This window comes from Pseudopipra pipra, chromosome 27 (genome assembly GCF_036250125.1).
Source record: "Pseudopipra pipra isolate bDixPip1 chromosome 27, bDixPip1.hap1, whole genome shotgun sequence".
NCBI classification, from domain to species: Eukaryota; Metazoa; Chordata; class Aves; order Passeriformes; family Pipridae; genus Pseudopipra; species Pseudopipra pipra.
In genome coordinates this window covers 1195135-1210099 of record NC_087575.1, presented here as the reverse complement: position 1 = coordinate 1210099, position 14965 = coordinate 1195135, and the positions used below count along the sequence as shown (strand labels likewise).

The following is a 14965-nucleotide window of genomic DNA, read 5'->3' as shown; positions in this document are numbered from 1 at the left end:
TCCTTTTCTTCTATTTATTTTTTCTTCTTTTTTATTTTTCCTTTTATTCCATTCTACTTATTTCCCTTTCCTCTATTTCATTTCCCTTATTCTATTTTACTTCTTCTATTAATACATGTATTATTTTCTTCTTTTTATTATTTTTAAATTTTATTCCATTCTGCTTATTTCTATCCTTTTATTCTGTTTTATTTATTCTCTTTTGTTCCCCTTTATTCATTATTTGTGGGTTTTGGGAGCAGGGCCAGCCCAGGGATTCTCAGGGCCCCCGGTGTCCCACTGAGCCCTTCCCTGGGATTAACGATCCCTGGGAATCGGTGGAGCTGGGACAGAGCCCGGGGGGGGGGTTGGAAGGACGAGACGAGCCCTGGAAAAGGCCCAAACACTCCGAAATCCAAAGGAAAAATTAAAAGAAGGTTGGGAAGGCCCCAGCCCTGGACTTTGGGGTCATAAAAAAGAGAAGCAGCAGAACCAGGGGTGGTTCAAAGGGAATTTCTCACCCAGGTCAAACTCCAGTGGGAAATCCCTGGGAAGCCCCAAAACAAGGTGACAAAAGCAGAGCTGTTCCCCACAGCCAGCAGAGCTCCCCCCCTCCCCCCGATCCTGCAGCCCAAGGGTTTTCCAAGGCCTTTGACACCACCACTGCAGTCGGGAGAGCTCAGGTGCCCCGTGACCCCCCCAGAGCCCAGTTCAGCCCCAGGAGCTCACAGCCCCCCCGACCCCCAAACTCCAGTTCACCCCCAGGAGCTCACAGCCCCCCCGACCCCCAAACTCCAGTTCCCCCCCCAGGAGCTCACAGCCCCCCCGACCCCCAAACTCCAGTTCCCCCCCCAGGAGCTCACAGCCCCCCCGACCCCCAAACTCCAGTTCAGCCCCAGGAGCTCACAGCCCCCCCGACCCCCAAACTCCAGTTCAGCCCCAGGAGCTCACAGCCCCCCCGACCCCCAAACTCCAGTTCACCCCCAGGAGCTCACAGCCCCCCCTGACCTCCAAACCTCCAGTTCAGCCCCAGGTGTTCCCAGCCCACCCCTGAGCCCAGTTCCCCCCCTCCCAGCCCCCCCCAGCCCCAGGGGTGAAGCTCCAGCTCTCCCCCTGTTCCCAGCTGGCACAGCCTCATCCAACAGCTTGGATGCTCCTGCAGAGCAGCTGATCCCCTCCTGCTCCAGCCCCGGGGCCTCCCTGCCTGGATTCCTCCCTGGCACAGCTGATGCCATGCCCGAGGGCAGAGCCTGTGTGCCAGGGGCACTGCCAGCTCCGGCCTGGCCCAGGGCACAGGATCATGGAATTGAAGGTGGAAGGGAGCACTGGAGCTCACCTGGCCCAGCCTCCCTCCCTGAGCACTCAGGATTGTGTCCAGGTGGCTCTGGAATAGCTCCACGGAGGGAGACTCCACCACTTCCCTGGGCAGCTGTGCCAGTGCTTGGGCACCTGCAGAGCAAAGTTCTTCCCATGTCCAGGTGGAATTTCCTGTGCTGCAGTTCCTGCCCATTCCTCTTGTCCTATTGCTCAACATCCCAGAGCAGAGCCTGGTCCCTGCTCTGCCCCCTCCCTGCAGCCCCCCAACCATGGATCTGTCCCAGGACACTGGAGCAGAGGACCTGGATCCCTCTGCCAGGAACAGCCAGCAAGTCCCTGGGCTCTGCTGGGGCAGAGCTGGTGGCTCCTGACTCAGCCCCAGGGAATTTCTGTCCCAGGATGGTTCTCCCAGGTTCTGGTGGGACTGGAAACCTCTGGAGCACCAGCAAAGCCAAGGCCTCATTCCTGCTGTGGCAGGACAGGGCCCTGACCCTCATCTCAATATCACCAATGTCACTGGGGCCAAGGGGAAGAGACAGAAGGAGCCCATTTCTGGCCTCATTAAGAGCAGAGCTCCCATTTTCCCAAATACTGGATTTTAGCTGCTGCCACGATCCAAAAACCAGAACAATTAATGCAGCTTTAACTGAGATTGCCTGAATTACTTTTTCCTGTAATTTCCCATTAGTGACAGGGCCTTCCAAAGGGCTGGTGGTAGGGATTCCTCATCTCCTTTTGGAAGGCAAGGAGCTTTAGGAAGCTCCCTAACCCTAAAGCTAACCCTGCACCCAAGGCAGGGAGAGGGGATCCTCACTCACCTCCATCCCCTCCTGCATTCAGGGCTGGGGCAAATCCACATCCTGGTTTTGGGTCCATCCAAACTGGAAGGGTCTTATAAAAGGACCACTTACAAAGCCAAAAAATTCAACTTTGTTTTGAAAGTTTATTGGATCATCTTGACACAAAATCATTACAGCAGCTTGTGGTATGTTGTTTCCTTTATCTTTTTTTTTTCTTTTTTACAGGAATGTTGATAGCAAATAAATTTGTGAATGTAACACATCATACAGTTTCAAAATTCTAGAATCACTGCACAGGATTCTGTAAGAGACTCTACATGCTAAAGTGACAGTTTTCATCCATGGATTTAAAAAAAAAAAAAAACAAAAACAAAAGAACCACTAATTGAGGAACATTATCCTTTAAGACAATTTTAATATGTTCAGTTTCTAATACACAACTGGCTAACCAAGGGAGGCTGACCAAAACCAAACCCTCCACGGCCCAGCAGCACGGTCAGACCCAGAGCTGGGCCTGGCCATGAACCCCGAGCACCAGAGCAGAGCCTCGGCCAAAATCCCTCCTGGGGGAAGAGTGTGAAGAGCACAAGACATGTGTAAAGCACAGGACATCACCCAAGGGATAAGATCAACACCTCATCCTGCTCCCTGTGGGGGGTTTGGGGTTTTTAGGAGTAGTGGTGGTGCTGGAGATGTGCAGACCCACCCAGCTCTGCCCTGGGCACCCTCCTGGAGAGCAAACCCCTCCCGAGCTGTGCCTTGAACAAAACCATTCCAGGAGTTCTCCATTTGCTGGGTGTGGAACAGCGAGGGAAAAAACGGGGGGGGGATAAAAAAATAAATGGAAAGCAAGGGATGTTGGAGAAGGACATCAGCTGAGCATCCCTGCAGGACAGGGACATCCCCTTCCAGTGGTGACTCCACAAGATTTCGGTGGTGCAGAATGGGCTTTACTTCAGACCCTCCTTCTTCCCTCTAAGGCAACCTTCTGCAGACCCAAATCTGCAGCTCCTCACCCTCACCCCATCCTGCATCTGGAGAGGGGATCCCAATCAACCCTCACCCCATCCTGCATCTGGAGAGGGGATCCCAATCAACCCCCTTCCCTCCTGCACCCCAGCAGGGAGAGCAGCTCCTCATCCCCCCTCCTTCCTGCATCCTGTCTGGGAGGGAGGCTCCCAACCCATCCCTCTCTCCTGCCCCGGGGCAGGGAGGGCTCTGCCAAATCTGCTCCCACTGGTGGGAGGACAGGGCCGGGGGACGCCGGGGGACACTGGGGGTCACTGGGGGGACACTGGGGGGACACTGGGGGGACACTGGGACAGCTGGCTGCAGAGCCCAGAGGGAGGACAGGGCTGTACCTGCACGCTGAGCACGAGGGGTTTCTCTGACCTGGCCGTGGTGAACCTCGGCCGGGGAGCAGAAGGATCAAAGCACAGGAACAGACCCCTTTGGAGTTCCAGTTTCTTGCTACAGCTTCACTGTTCAGGAATGTGAAATCGAAGTGGACTCATCAAACACATCAGCAGAGCCAGCTCAGAGGGGACAGGCCTGACAGACTCTGTGTGTGGGGCAGGCCCGGGAGCAGAGACCAAACAGCAACACTTCAGCCCATCTCATGCTCCCGCTCTCGACTCTTCCAGCTGTCACTAAAAGAAGGTTAAGGCTCAAGGCAACTACTATAGACAAACTCAAACATCCCAGTTCTCACAGGGCTCCTTTGGATTAGCTCAAGGAGATGGAGGATGTTTATATGCTGATCACAATAGATCTTGAGATAATAATAATAATAAATCATATATATATATAAAAAAAAACAAAACAAAAAAGAGGCCTTCAGGTCCAGCACCAGCCTCTGCTAGAAATATACATCAACTACAGCAGCCCTGAATATTCCATGGCTAAGGATTCAGTCAACCTTCCCTGGCATGAGCACAAGCAACAGACTGTGCCACTGGTGATAAAGTCCTGCTCATCCCTCGTCCCACACAGATGGAAGGTCATGGGATCATCATGAGCTGCTGAATAAATAGTGCCCTCCCTCCCTCCCTCCCCTCCCTCCTCCAGTCATGTCACCAGGATCTCTTTGGGCTAGAAAGGGTTAACACCACGGTTTGTAAAAAGTTGTGAAATAAAAAGGTAACATACAGCCTGAAAATGTCTAAACTGCAAGGGAAGGTGGAGGGAAGGGAAAGCACGTGCCTCAGGGTAGTACATGCGTACGAGGGAGCAACTTAACACTTGGGTCTGCCCAGCTTTACACAAAGGCTGTGTCCTTTCCTTGGAATATGGGAGAGGGAAGATTCAGCACTTGGACAATGTCTCTTTCATCTCGTCCAACAAGTTGCTAAGCAGGGTGGAATCGTTGCATTTCCCATCTATGGATACTGAGTTCTCTCCCTTGGAAAGGAAAAAAGGAAAAAAATCCATCAGCTCCTCTTCCACGCTGGGATAACTTTGTTCCCAAGCTCAGGGAAGAGGCAGGGGAAGAGAGGGAAAGCTGCAGATTTGGCTTCTCTCACCTTTTTTACCAGTAGGCAGACGTGATGGCCCTGGATAGAACGGCTGTACATGGATGCACAGGAATCAACACGTTCCACAACTGCAAAGGAACAGGAATTCCAGTCAGTGGGACAACTTTTAACACCAGCCTTGCTTCCCTCCCACTGCTCTGCCTGGCCTGAGGAACAGGAGCTGTGCAGAGGGGAGGAGGAAGTCGGGGTTAAGATGTGCCTGGCTCCTCCTGGCTTCTGGCTGGGACATTTCACAATAACGAGGTGACTCATTGGTCTCCTAAGGCACAAACACTGCTCAGAATGCAGATTTCTTCCCCAGAAATACTTCCAGTGAGGCAATGTCTAGTGCAAACACCAGAGCACGATGAAACAGCCTGTTGTTTTGCTTCAGCCCACCCTTGTGTTTTCATTAATAAATCCAAACCTGGATGGCTGGGGCTCTCCCTCACTGAACTGAAGCCCTGAAGATCAAACCCACCCTCCAGGGAGCACTCACAGCCTGTGATCACACATGTGATACCTGTCACATGCTGGGCTGCAGGAAAGCCCCAGGGACAGAAGGAGAGTCCATTCTGAAGAACACTGCCTGCTTTGAGTATTAAAAAACTGGAAAAAACTCATCTCCCAAGTTTATTTAATCTGGCCATCACCTGCTCCTGTGGTTGCTGAGGCCATGGAGTGTCGTGCTTGCCAAGCACAGCAGAGATTTTAGGATGTGGAGCTTTGCAGAAGGTTCTGCATCCAGGAACACTCACCTGAAAAATGATGATGAAAACAGATCTTTGCCAGTAGATGCTGGAAAGAAATGCTAATTCCATCTACTTTAATAGAACTCATGTGCAGATCTCCAGACTCCAGGAGCTTGGCAAAAGCATCACTGCAAAACAGGGAGGAAGGAAACACTTGAGCAGAAATGCAAGGGGAACACGCCCCACTAGTCCCACGGAGACATGGCAGGATGGAGAAGTCTCAGTACCACCAAGCTCTAGGAAAATGGGTTTGCAGCAAATATGGGAAGCACACTCCAGACTCCTCTGGAGCATCCTGACCTCAACCAGAGCTGCCCCTGCCACACAGGGCACAGAGCTCCCTCCTCACAGCCACTGGGAACAAGGCACTGGACACAGTCTAAGGTATCAAACACCACCCAGGACACTGAGCTGGGACAAAGCCCCCAGGACAGGCAGAGCCAGGAGCAGCTCAGCTGCAGCCCAGCTCAGCCCCCAGGGGCAGCACTTACCTATAGCAAGGCGTGGTGATCAAGTATGAAGCACAACTGAAGTGCAATTTGAAATCTAGTTTTTCATGGGTTGAACCTTCATCATTCTGCAACAGGTCAGAGGAAAGGAGATGAATGGGAGCCCTGAGGCAGCAAGAGGAGGCACCACCCCCACCTACCAGGCACCAAGGAGGACTGCAGGGCTCAGTTCCCTCTGAAATCCCCCAGCTGGGCCTGAAGGATCAGTCTGGGAACAACCATCCCACTAAAACATCAGCCCACTCATGGATTTGGGCAGCTGGGCTGGCACAGGTAAGGCACAACTGGCTGCAGGTTCTGCCTGCACTCTGCTGGAATAAACTGAGCAGACTGAGTTTAAACTAACACTTGGGGATGTGGTTTTACAGCTCATTATTTTCTGAGCAAAATCACAAATTAGTATCTCCCAGATTCTTAGATACTGAAAATAGGACTAGCCTGCTATTTTTAAGAAACTCTTAAAATAGAGATAATGGCTGACTCAGGAGTAGCCACAACTGTCTCTGTTCACTTCCTCTGAGCTGCTCATGCAGCTCCTTCATTAATTGTACTGAAGTAAGATCAAAGCCCCACATAGTCTTGGACGAGTCAATACTCATCAAACAATGCCTTCAGATAACCTCACTCTTGCTCTGGTTTCCATCCTTATTAACTCTATTAATCCTCATTACTGCTCTCCAGCCTTGTTGCAGGCAGCAGTGTCCAGCTGATGCCTGGCTAACTGAGATGAGGAGGAACAGCCCCTGGTTCCATGTTTCCCAGATCCCTGCAGGGATTCTCCAGCTGACAGTGTGGCCCCTGTCCCAGGCTGCCCTGCTCACACACTGCCAGCAGTGACACTGAGGACACCCTTTGCACAAGATGCTCCTCTCACAGCACAGGGGGGTGCAGCAGAGATGAAATGATGCCTAAAGAAAGCTCCAGAGCAGAACTTCCCACCCAGGTCCAGCTCCCTGACACAGATCCAAAGGAAGCAGAAGCAGTTGAGAGCTGCACTTACTTTGACTATAAAGGACAGTGTTCCTTTTAACTTCTGAGCCATAATAATACTCTGAAGGGTAAACACAAACTGGGCTTCATTAGAGATTCCTGGCGTGGAGAGAGGAGAGGGAGAAGTCAGGTCAGAACATGGCTCCTGGATCTAAGTCACGGTTGGAATAAACTAATTTATGTACTGTTTTTGAACCAAGTTTGGAATTTTCTGTGTAGTTGGAAGAGAGTTCCACACACAATTCCTCTGGTGAGTCAGTGTTACAGCACTTGGGTCTCTCAGAAACAGCATTTGGTAGAGGTTATTGAGCAAGTGCCTGGGCAGAGTATGTCACAGTGGCACACATTTAAACTATTTGTGTAACTGGAAATTAGAAAGCTTTCAGAGCTAATTTGAATTCTGATGTTTCTACATTTTCCTTTTAATATATAAGTCTGTGTCAAGAATAGAATTAAAACCAAATTAAATACCCCACTGCTTTTCATGGGGGACCAAAATGCACCCTGAGGCCACCAGAGCTCTCTGTGAGCTGGTTCAGTATTCAAATGAACTCTGCTGAAGGAAGTGAAATCCAAGGAAGTTCAGCACCTCAGCTGTTCTGCTGTGCTCTGTGCAAAGCCACTGTCCTTCATTTCTGTGTCTCAACACTCCTGAATGGCTCAGATCCCCTCCTTACACATCCTCACATAAACCTTCACTGCATGAGGCCTCTGCCACTGAAACAGCAGGACAAACAGCTCCAGAATAAATCCAGAGTGGATTCCAATGGTTCATAAACCTCTAACTTGGTTTGATTTTAAATCTCATAGCAAACTCCTCATGAATGCTGGGGTTTTGTAGTCCAAGGGGTGCCAGCCTGCAGGCACCTGGAGAAAGAACTGGGACACTTGGGACTCCCAGCCCTAAATTAAGGCTTTGCTCTTGCTGCACAGAGCCACCTGTGTCACAGCCACGCTCTGAGAAGGTTTATCCTCTCCAGGGAACTGTGGCAAAGCCAGCCAGGCAGAGACAAGGTTTTTTAGGCAAACAGCAGGAAGTTCAAACCATTCTTCCCACAGGAGGGCAGTGCAGGGCCAGCCACAGTCCAAGAACCCCGTGCAAAGCCTACCAGGGGGGAGCTGGAAGGGCACAGGAATCCCATCGTGGACTGAGGATCCTTCTGGTCGGAGCATTTTAGTGTTGAGAGAGTCCAGGACATTTAGTTCCATGCTCTTAAGGAAGCTAGTGCTTTTGTTCTCAAAGATGACAGACACAGTCACTTGACTGTCGTTCTGGAGGTTTCCTTGGATGTCATAGGTCTGCAAATGAAGGGAAAAGTGTCACAGGAAAGGTTCAGAGACTCCAAGGAGCAGAACACAGCACCAGGATAAAACAAGGCTCAAAAGGAGGGAATCTGCACAGCTAGAGGGTAATGAACACACACTGGTGCTGAGCTATGTGGTGGGAAAATATCAACTTAAAAACTAAAGTGGGACACCCAAAGGGATGGAAATTGTTATAGTTCTGCCTCCTGGGATTTAAACAGTTCCTCAGCTACATGATGCCCATCTGAAGTCACCACACCATCCCCAGGGTACCCCCTCTGTTCTTAGGGAACACAAAGAGGAGAGATCTGGAACAAAACTCACCATTTTAATGAATGGATTTTCAGCAAGAAGGCGGTAACTGGACATGGGCTGAAAAACAAGAGAGAAAAATCAGTGTCCCAGTGTAAGTAACTTCTCTGCCAAGGGGCTCCCTCTCCCTCCTGCCCAGTAGTCCAGCCCTGCTGGTGCCCTGTGCCAGGGCACAGCTACTCACTGGCAGTGGCTCATCCTCTAGTGTTCCGTTCTGCACCGACTCCGGGGGCTCCTCCTCGCTGTGGTGACTCTTCTTTTTCGATTTCTTTTTATCCTTGGATTTCTCCTCTTTCTCTTTCTTGTGCTTTTTCTTCTTATGCTTGGAGGATTTCTGTTGAGAAGAACAAGAAATTGCAACAAAGCCCTTAAAAGCCCCCTTGATCTCTAGCCATGACCCTTGTCCCACACTTCCAAGGCCACTCTCACTCTGCACTTTCTGGATTGAGCAAAGTTTTCCTTCACTGCAGAACCCAAAACAAAGCTCCCATTTCTTAAATCCAGGGCTGAGTCCCAGAAAACCCTTGCTCCCCACTGGGATGATAATACCTTATCCCAAAGCAGCCTGGGAGCAGCACAAGGCCAAATCTCTCCAACTGCTTGGAAGCTCAGCTTGAACTGTGACCCGTTCCTTGGCTCAAGGAACAACCAAACCTCTCAAGGTTTAGGGCTGCTCAAGGATGTCACATTTGCAGGTGATCATCACACTGAAGAGATGGAGTTGGCAATTCCTGTGTGCTGCTTTTTAAGGAATTTCAGACAGCAGGAGAATGTGGCTAAAGGGTGACAGCAGCTTCATAGGATCAGAGAAGCAGTGAAGTTGGAAAAGACCTTTAAGATCATCAAGCCCAACCATCAACCAGCACCACCACCACGGTCACCACTAACCCATGTCCCCAAGTGCCACATCCACGTTTTGTGAACACTCCAGGGACAGTGACTCCACCCTTGGCAGCCTGTGCCAGTGCTTTACAACCCCTTCCATGAAGAAATGTTTCCTAATATCTAATCTAAACCTCCCCTGGTGCAATTTGAGGCCATTTCCTCTTAACTTAAACCACTTACCTTTCCTTCATCCTCCTCCTCCTCCTCATCCCGCTCTTCCCTTTCTTCCTTTTTGACCTCCTGAGGTTCAGCCACCACAGCAGCTCCCAGTGCAGGCTCGCTCTGAGGAGATGAGCAGAGGGACTGTGACACTGTGCAGCTGAAACAACCCAATCTCACACCAAAAGAGGTCCCAGCAGTGACACTCACCCCCAACTGTTATTTCAAACACGACATTAGGCTCACATGGGACCAAGCACTTCAGTTTATGCCTCTGAAACCCAGCAAATATGATCACCTGAGGACACCATGCAAGAGGTTTCTTCCATCCCCTTCAATTCCCTGTTTCATCCTCTACAATCTCACATCAAAATTCATGAGATTTTCTTTTACACAGTGTCTCTCATGTCTATTAATGTTGCTCCTGTCTAGCTCACACTGGGAAATAAAACCATACCACTATACAATATTAAACCCCACCAGCAATATTAAAGTTGACCAAGCCTGTACCTGCATCTGTATTTCTATTTTTATCCCTTGATCTGCACAGGAGAATGAGCCTGAAACCTCCCTCTGCACTGTCTGTGAACTGGGGACACACAGTCTCACTGCTCCCCAGCAACCAGCTGAGGAGATGGAGCTGATTTCCCCTCTGTGCTGCAGGATGACACAGCACAGCTCAGACACCAGCACAAGGGAAGCTTCCTGCGAGGGGTGAGATGTGGGACAGGGGTTACCTGTGCCTGGGGTGCAGGAGCAGGTGCTGGAGCAGTGGAGAGCCAGAAATCCAAGTCTTCCCCCTGAATTTCATGAGAAAAAAACATTATGGCTGTTTTGGCACCATTCTTAAAACAAACAAACAACCCCCTCCAAAAACAACAAAGAAAACCAAGCCAGAAGATCCCAGGGCTGGAGCCCCTCTGCTGTGAGGAAAGGCTGGGAGAGCTGGGGGGGTTCACCTGGAGGAGAGAAGGCTCCAGGGAGACCTGAGAGCCCCTTCCAGTGCCTAAAGGGGCTCCAGGAGAGCTGGAGAGGGACTGGGGACAAGGGATGGAGGGACAGGACAAGGGGAATGGCTTCCCAGTGCCAGAGGGTAGGGATAGATGGGATATTGGGAAGCAATTCCTGGCTGTGAGGGTGGGGAGGGTCTGTCCCAGGTTTCCCAGAGCAGCTGTGGCTGCCCCATCCCTGGGAGTGTCCAAGGCCAGGTTGGAGGGGACTTGGAGCACCCTGGGCTGGTGGAAGGTGTCCCTGCCCATGGCAGGGGGTGGGACTGGATGGGCTTTAAGGTCCCTTTCAACACAAACTAGTGTTTCATTCCATGACTCTGCAACAATTAAATTAAACCCCTAATTCTTCATGGAAGTGCAGCACTCCAGAGCTCCTCATGCACAGATGCTGCAACACGTTTAGGAGCAAACAGTTCAAGAAGCTTCACTTCAGCCTTTGAGCACCTCCAAACCCAGGTGACAGTGACTGCCCAGAACCCTCACCCCATCTCCAGGCATCCCAAGAACACTGGGTGCACACAGAGAAGTGCATCTCTGCAGGGTGCCTGATGAGGAGGCTGCAAGTCTGAGATCCTGCAGTAAATGGGAGGCAGGGTGCAGAACAAACCCGAGTCCCAGGTATTTTTCTAGGGAATTCCCCGTTTGAAGAACACACAAAATGCCAGTAAACTCAGCTTCCAGCTGAGCTCTGGCAGCTCTGCTGTGTAGGTTGCAGTGAAGCTGAATTTTGCTGGCTTAGAAGGTTGAGGAAATGTTAATTAACAGAAGTCTTTAAATACCTGTTGTTATGGCTGTAAAAATTTAGGGAAATAAAGGTTGAAGGCATTCAGCTGTTTGAACTGTCAAATGTGACTGTTCCTAAGCAACAAACTGATCACAGCAATAAAAACCAGCAGTTGCTAAAATAATGCAAGTCTTGGAGAATTACCTTTTTTTCTTCTTCTTCTTCCTCCTCCTCTACCACCTTTTTCTCCTTCTCTTTCTTCTTTCCTTTGTCTCTCTCTTTTTCTTTGTGTTTCTTTTCCTTCTTTTTGGGTTTCTTGCTCTTCTTCTCTACCAGGGCAGCTTCGGAGTCCGGTGACTTCAGGGTCTCGACATTTCTGTGTCTCTGCACTGGCAGCTTCTCACTGTCTGCTAAGGGTCTGGAAAAGAGAGAGCCCATCACCCTGGTGCACACATCCTCCCCCACCCAGATTATCTGCTGGGGGTCCAGGACAAGGTGTGCTTCGTTTTTAAAGAGCTGGGCCCCATAAAAAAATCTGAAATCAGCACATATTTCTGCACCTGAAGTTTATTTATGCAACTGCAGACACTGCCCTGGAGGATTAGAAGTTGAAGAAAACAATTTGAAGGGGACTGAGAGCCAAGGTCTTGCTGTTTAACTCTTACAAGTGCTAATTACAGACCTGCAGGCTGAGTAACACCTGCAGAAGAACACACTGGGTGTTGCCCTCTATTTCCATGGAATCCCTCTCTGAGGAAGAGCGAAGATGTGAAACAGCATTTCCACCAGGGTGGAAATCCGAGCAGGGGGATGTCAGCACAGCTCAAACAGCCCTTGAAGGGTGTGGGGTTTGCTGTTCTTGATGAGTAGATCCCTCCAACTGGGAGTTATTCTAAATGATTTTTATTTTGGAAGTTTACACTCTGAATTTGTACCCTACTATCGCATTTTAAAAGTTAAGTCATATTTAACTTCAGACACCTGTTTCCAAAATAGTACAGTAGTACAGTTATGCTACAAATAGTAGTTCACATTACACTGTATCCCAAATTGGGAAGAAACACCACAGAAATTTCTCTTGTTCTTGTCAAACATTTCCAGAAATCAGCAAGAATTTCACAGTTTGCCTCTTTTTCTATTTCTCAGCTTTTATTTAGTGTTAATTTTCATGTTTGCACAGCAAACACCAGTTCAGGAAGATTTCTAACGGCTTCAAATACCTTAAATTTTTGGCCTACACTGCACAAAGGACCAGACCCAATTCATTTTTCACTTTCCAAGGGCAAGATGGGCCCCACCTGTGTGAGCAGCCAAGAGGCCTCATCCTTCAGCTGCATCACACACACCTCTCCAGGAACAGGGACCAGGCTGAGAGCCAGGGACAAAACACACACAAACGTGAGGCTCACTGATTTCAGCAGTTCCACCACCCTTCAAGGATTTACAGTGTCCACCAAAATCAACCAACCTGGCAAAGGTCAACACTTACAAGATGTTCTTACCTGGAAGGCTTCCCTGAAACCAGACTGCGTGTGAGCGTGACAGACAGAGCAGTGCAAGCAGAGAGAGAGAGAGGACAGAGATGAGAACCATGACAGGACAGCAGGGCCACCACGGGCCATGGGCAGGGATGGATGGAACAGGGATGGTCCAGAGATGCCTCCTGAGCACAGCACCCAGCCCCTGCTCTGTGCCCTGCACTGGGGAGGCTCCTCATGCAAACACAGGCTCTGTAGTCAAAAACTGAGTTCCTTTTATACACTGGCACCTGCAGACCCAGAGGAATGATGGGCTCAGGAAAAAAGGAAGTTTTTCAAACAGTTCCTTCCCTTTTTTGCAAGGTGGTGAGGGGCCAAAGCTCTACAAACCGGGGAACTGCAGAGAAGGGCACAGACTTCCAAGGGGTAGAGAGATACTACACACACCCCCACGGGCCTGCAGAGTCTTCCAAACTTTACAGGAGGCATCCCTGGACCATAAAACAATTATTTTTAGCATGATGATTTTGTAAAACAGCAACTAAAGAAACAACCAATCCCCATGTGCAGCACTGAACAGCCCACAGCTAATGTGGCTGCAGGGATTTGGGATGCTGGCACTGGGGCAGCTCCAGCAGCTGAGTGGGGGCCAGACTGGGCACAGTTGTGACAGTTCACTCAGCCATGGCAGAACACTGTTCACCAGTGGGACCACACTGAACAGCCCCAGGGCAGAGGGGTGGGACAGACACGGTGTCACTGGGCAGTGACCACAACCCAGGGCACACGGGCTCCCATGGACACAGAGCTGCTGAGAGGGACACACGGACACAGGGCACACTCAGGGCCAACACAGGTCCCAGCAGAGACACAGTGGGACACCCAAAGGCTGAGAGGAACTCACACCTGATCCAGTGACACTGCCTGTGCTTCCAGACTCCTTTCAGTCACACTAAAGGACTCCCTTGTCCCTCCCAGCCCCTCCCTGATCCAGCAGCTGAGCTTTTATCACCCATGTTGCAGTGGGGGCCCAGGCTGGTTGATCACCTGAGGTTTCACTCAAGCCATGAGGAGAGACTTGAGCTTTTTCCCCTCTGGACTGAAGTCCCAGTGCCTGCTCAGCCCAGCCCTGCCCTCCTGTGTTCTCATTGCAACTCATGAATTCCCACACAAACTGTCACTTACTTATCCAGATCTATATCAAGTGCTTTATAGGGATCGTTGGGATCCTTGTCATCTTCATCACTGGGCAGAGCATTCTGCAGGAGAGATAGAGACCATCACTGAGGGAGCAATTCCCAAACTAAAGCTCTACATCACCCAAATTAAATGTTTTTGAGCCTGTTAACCCTGGCCCAGGCCAGCTGCAGTCAGGCACTTAGGGGAACAATGCTCCTCAATGCAGCATCAAGTTACAAGATTAATTTAGAACAGAAAACCCTTCTTTATAAACTGCAGCATTTGAATGGCTGCTGCTTGGTTCTGATTAAAGGAAATTTTAGGAACAAACACAGATGACATCATTAGCATGTGCAATTAATTACCATCAGCTGCAAAGCTGCTGACTAGACAGCAAGTTACTGTCAAAGTGAAGCAGCAGAGCATAATTGATGCTATTTGGACAGCACTACTCTTAGAGCAGGGATGCACATTGTTTTGTTGGTTGGTTTTGACTTTTTTAATAGCTTCAGGGGATATTTTTTGTCTTTTTTGTGCACAAAAATTCACAAAAATCATTCCTCCCTCTGAAAAGAGCAGCCTGGGACCATCTCAGTCATTCCTGAAACGGCTCTGCCAGGAATCAGAGGTCTGGGAATGCAAAACTGTGGACTGGCTGGCAATTCTGGGGGCAGACTGTCTCGAGAGCAGCACACAAACAGCCCAGCCCCAAGCCCAGCACTGACCTCGGGCATCTCCTCGGTGATGATGTCCACGTGGTGGGCGGGCGCGATGTCCTCCTCGCTCTCCGTGTGCAGGGAGTTGTGCCGGTGGTGCTTCCCTCTCTTCTCCTTCTTCTGCTTTTTCTTCTTCTTGTCTTTCTCCAGTTTCTGTTTGTGTCTCCTCTCCTCTTCCAGTTTCACGTACTGGTCAGACATGGGCATTCCTGGGGGGCAGCCGAGCTGCTCTCAGGCCACAGTGCCCATGGACTGAGCACTGGGCAGGATGGCAGCAGTGACCCTGCTCCCAGCCCCTCAGAGCCAGCAGTGACCCTGCTCCCAGCCCCTCAGAGCC

At 50.3% G+C, this 14965-nt stretch overlaps 1 protein-coding gene across 2 annotated transcripts in view; it reads right to left on the bottom strand.

The window, feature by feature from the left end:
- Positions 1-4209: 4209 nt before the first annotated feature.
- Positions 4210-14965, bottom strand: part of AP3D1 (adaptor related protein complex 3 subunit delta 1) — a 41049-nt gene continuing 30293 nt past the window's right edge. For both annotated transcript variants that reach the window (XM_064637326.1, XM_064637327.1), the window contains 13 exons: positions 14638-14837; positions 13919-13992; positions 11460-11673; positions 10259-10321; positions 9543-9644; positions 8662-8811; positions 8490-8537; positions 7970-8159; positions 6871-6959; positions 5853-5938; positions 5368-5489; positions 4619-4698; positions 4210-4496 (listed from right to left, as the gene is read on the bottom strand). In XM_064637326.1, coding sequence (XP_064493396.1) covers positions 4401-4496; positions 4619-4698; positions 5368-5489; positions 5853-5938; positions 6871-6959; positions 7970-8159; positions 8490-8537; positions 8662-8811; positions 9543-9644; positions 10259-10321; positions 11460-11673; positions 13919-13992; positions 14638-14837 — 1514 coding nt within the window. In that variant the 3' untranslated portion in view covers positions 4210-4400. The remainder of the gene's footprint in view (positions 4497-4618; positions 4699-5367; positions 5490-5852; positions 5939-6870; positions 6960-7969; positions 8160-8489; positions 8538-8661; positions 8812-9542; positions 9645-10258; positions 10322-11459; positions 11674-13918; positions 13993-14637; positions 14838-14965) is intronic.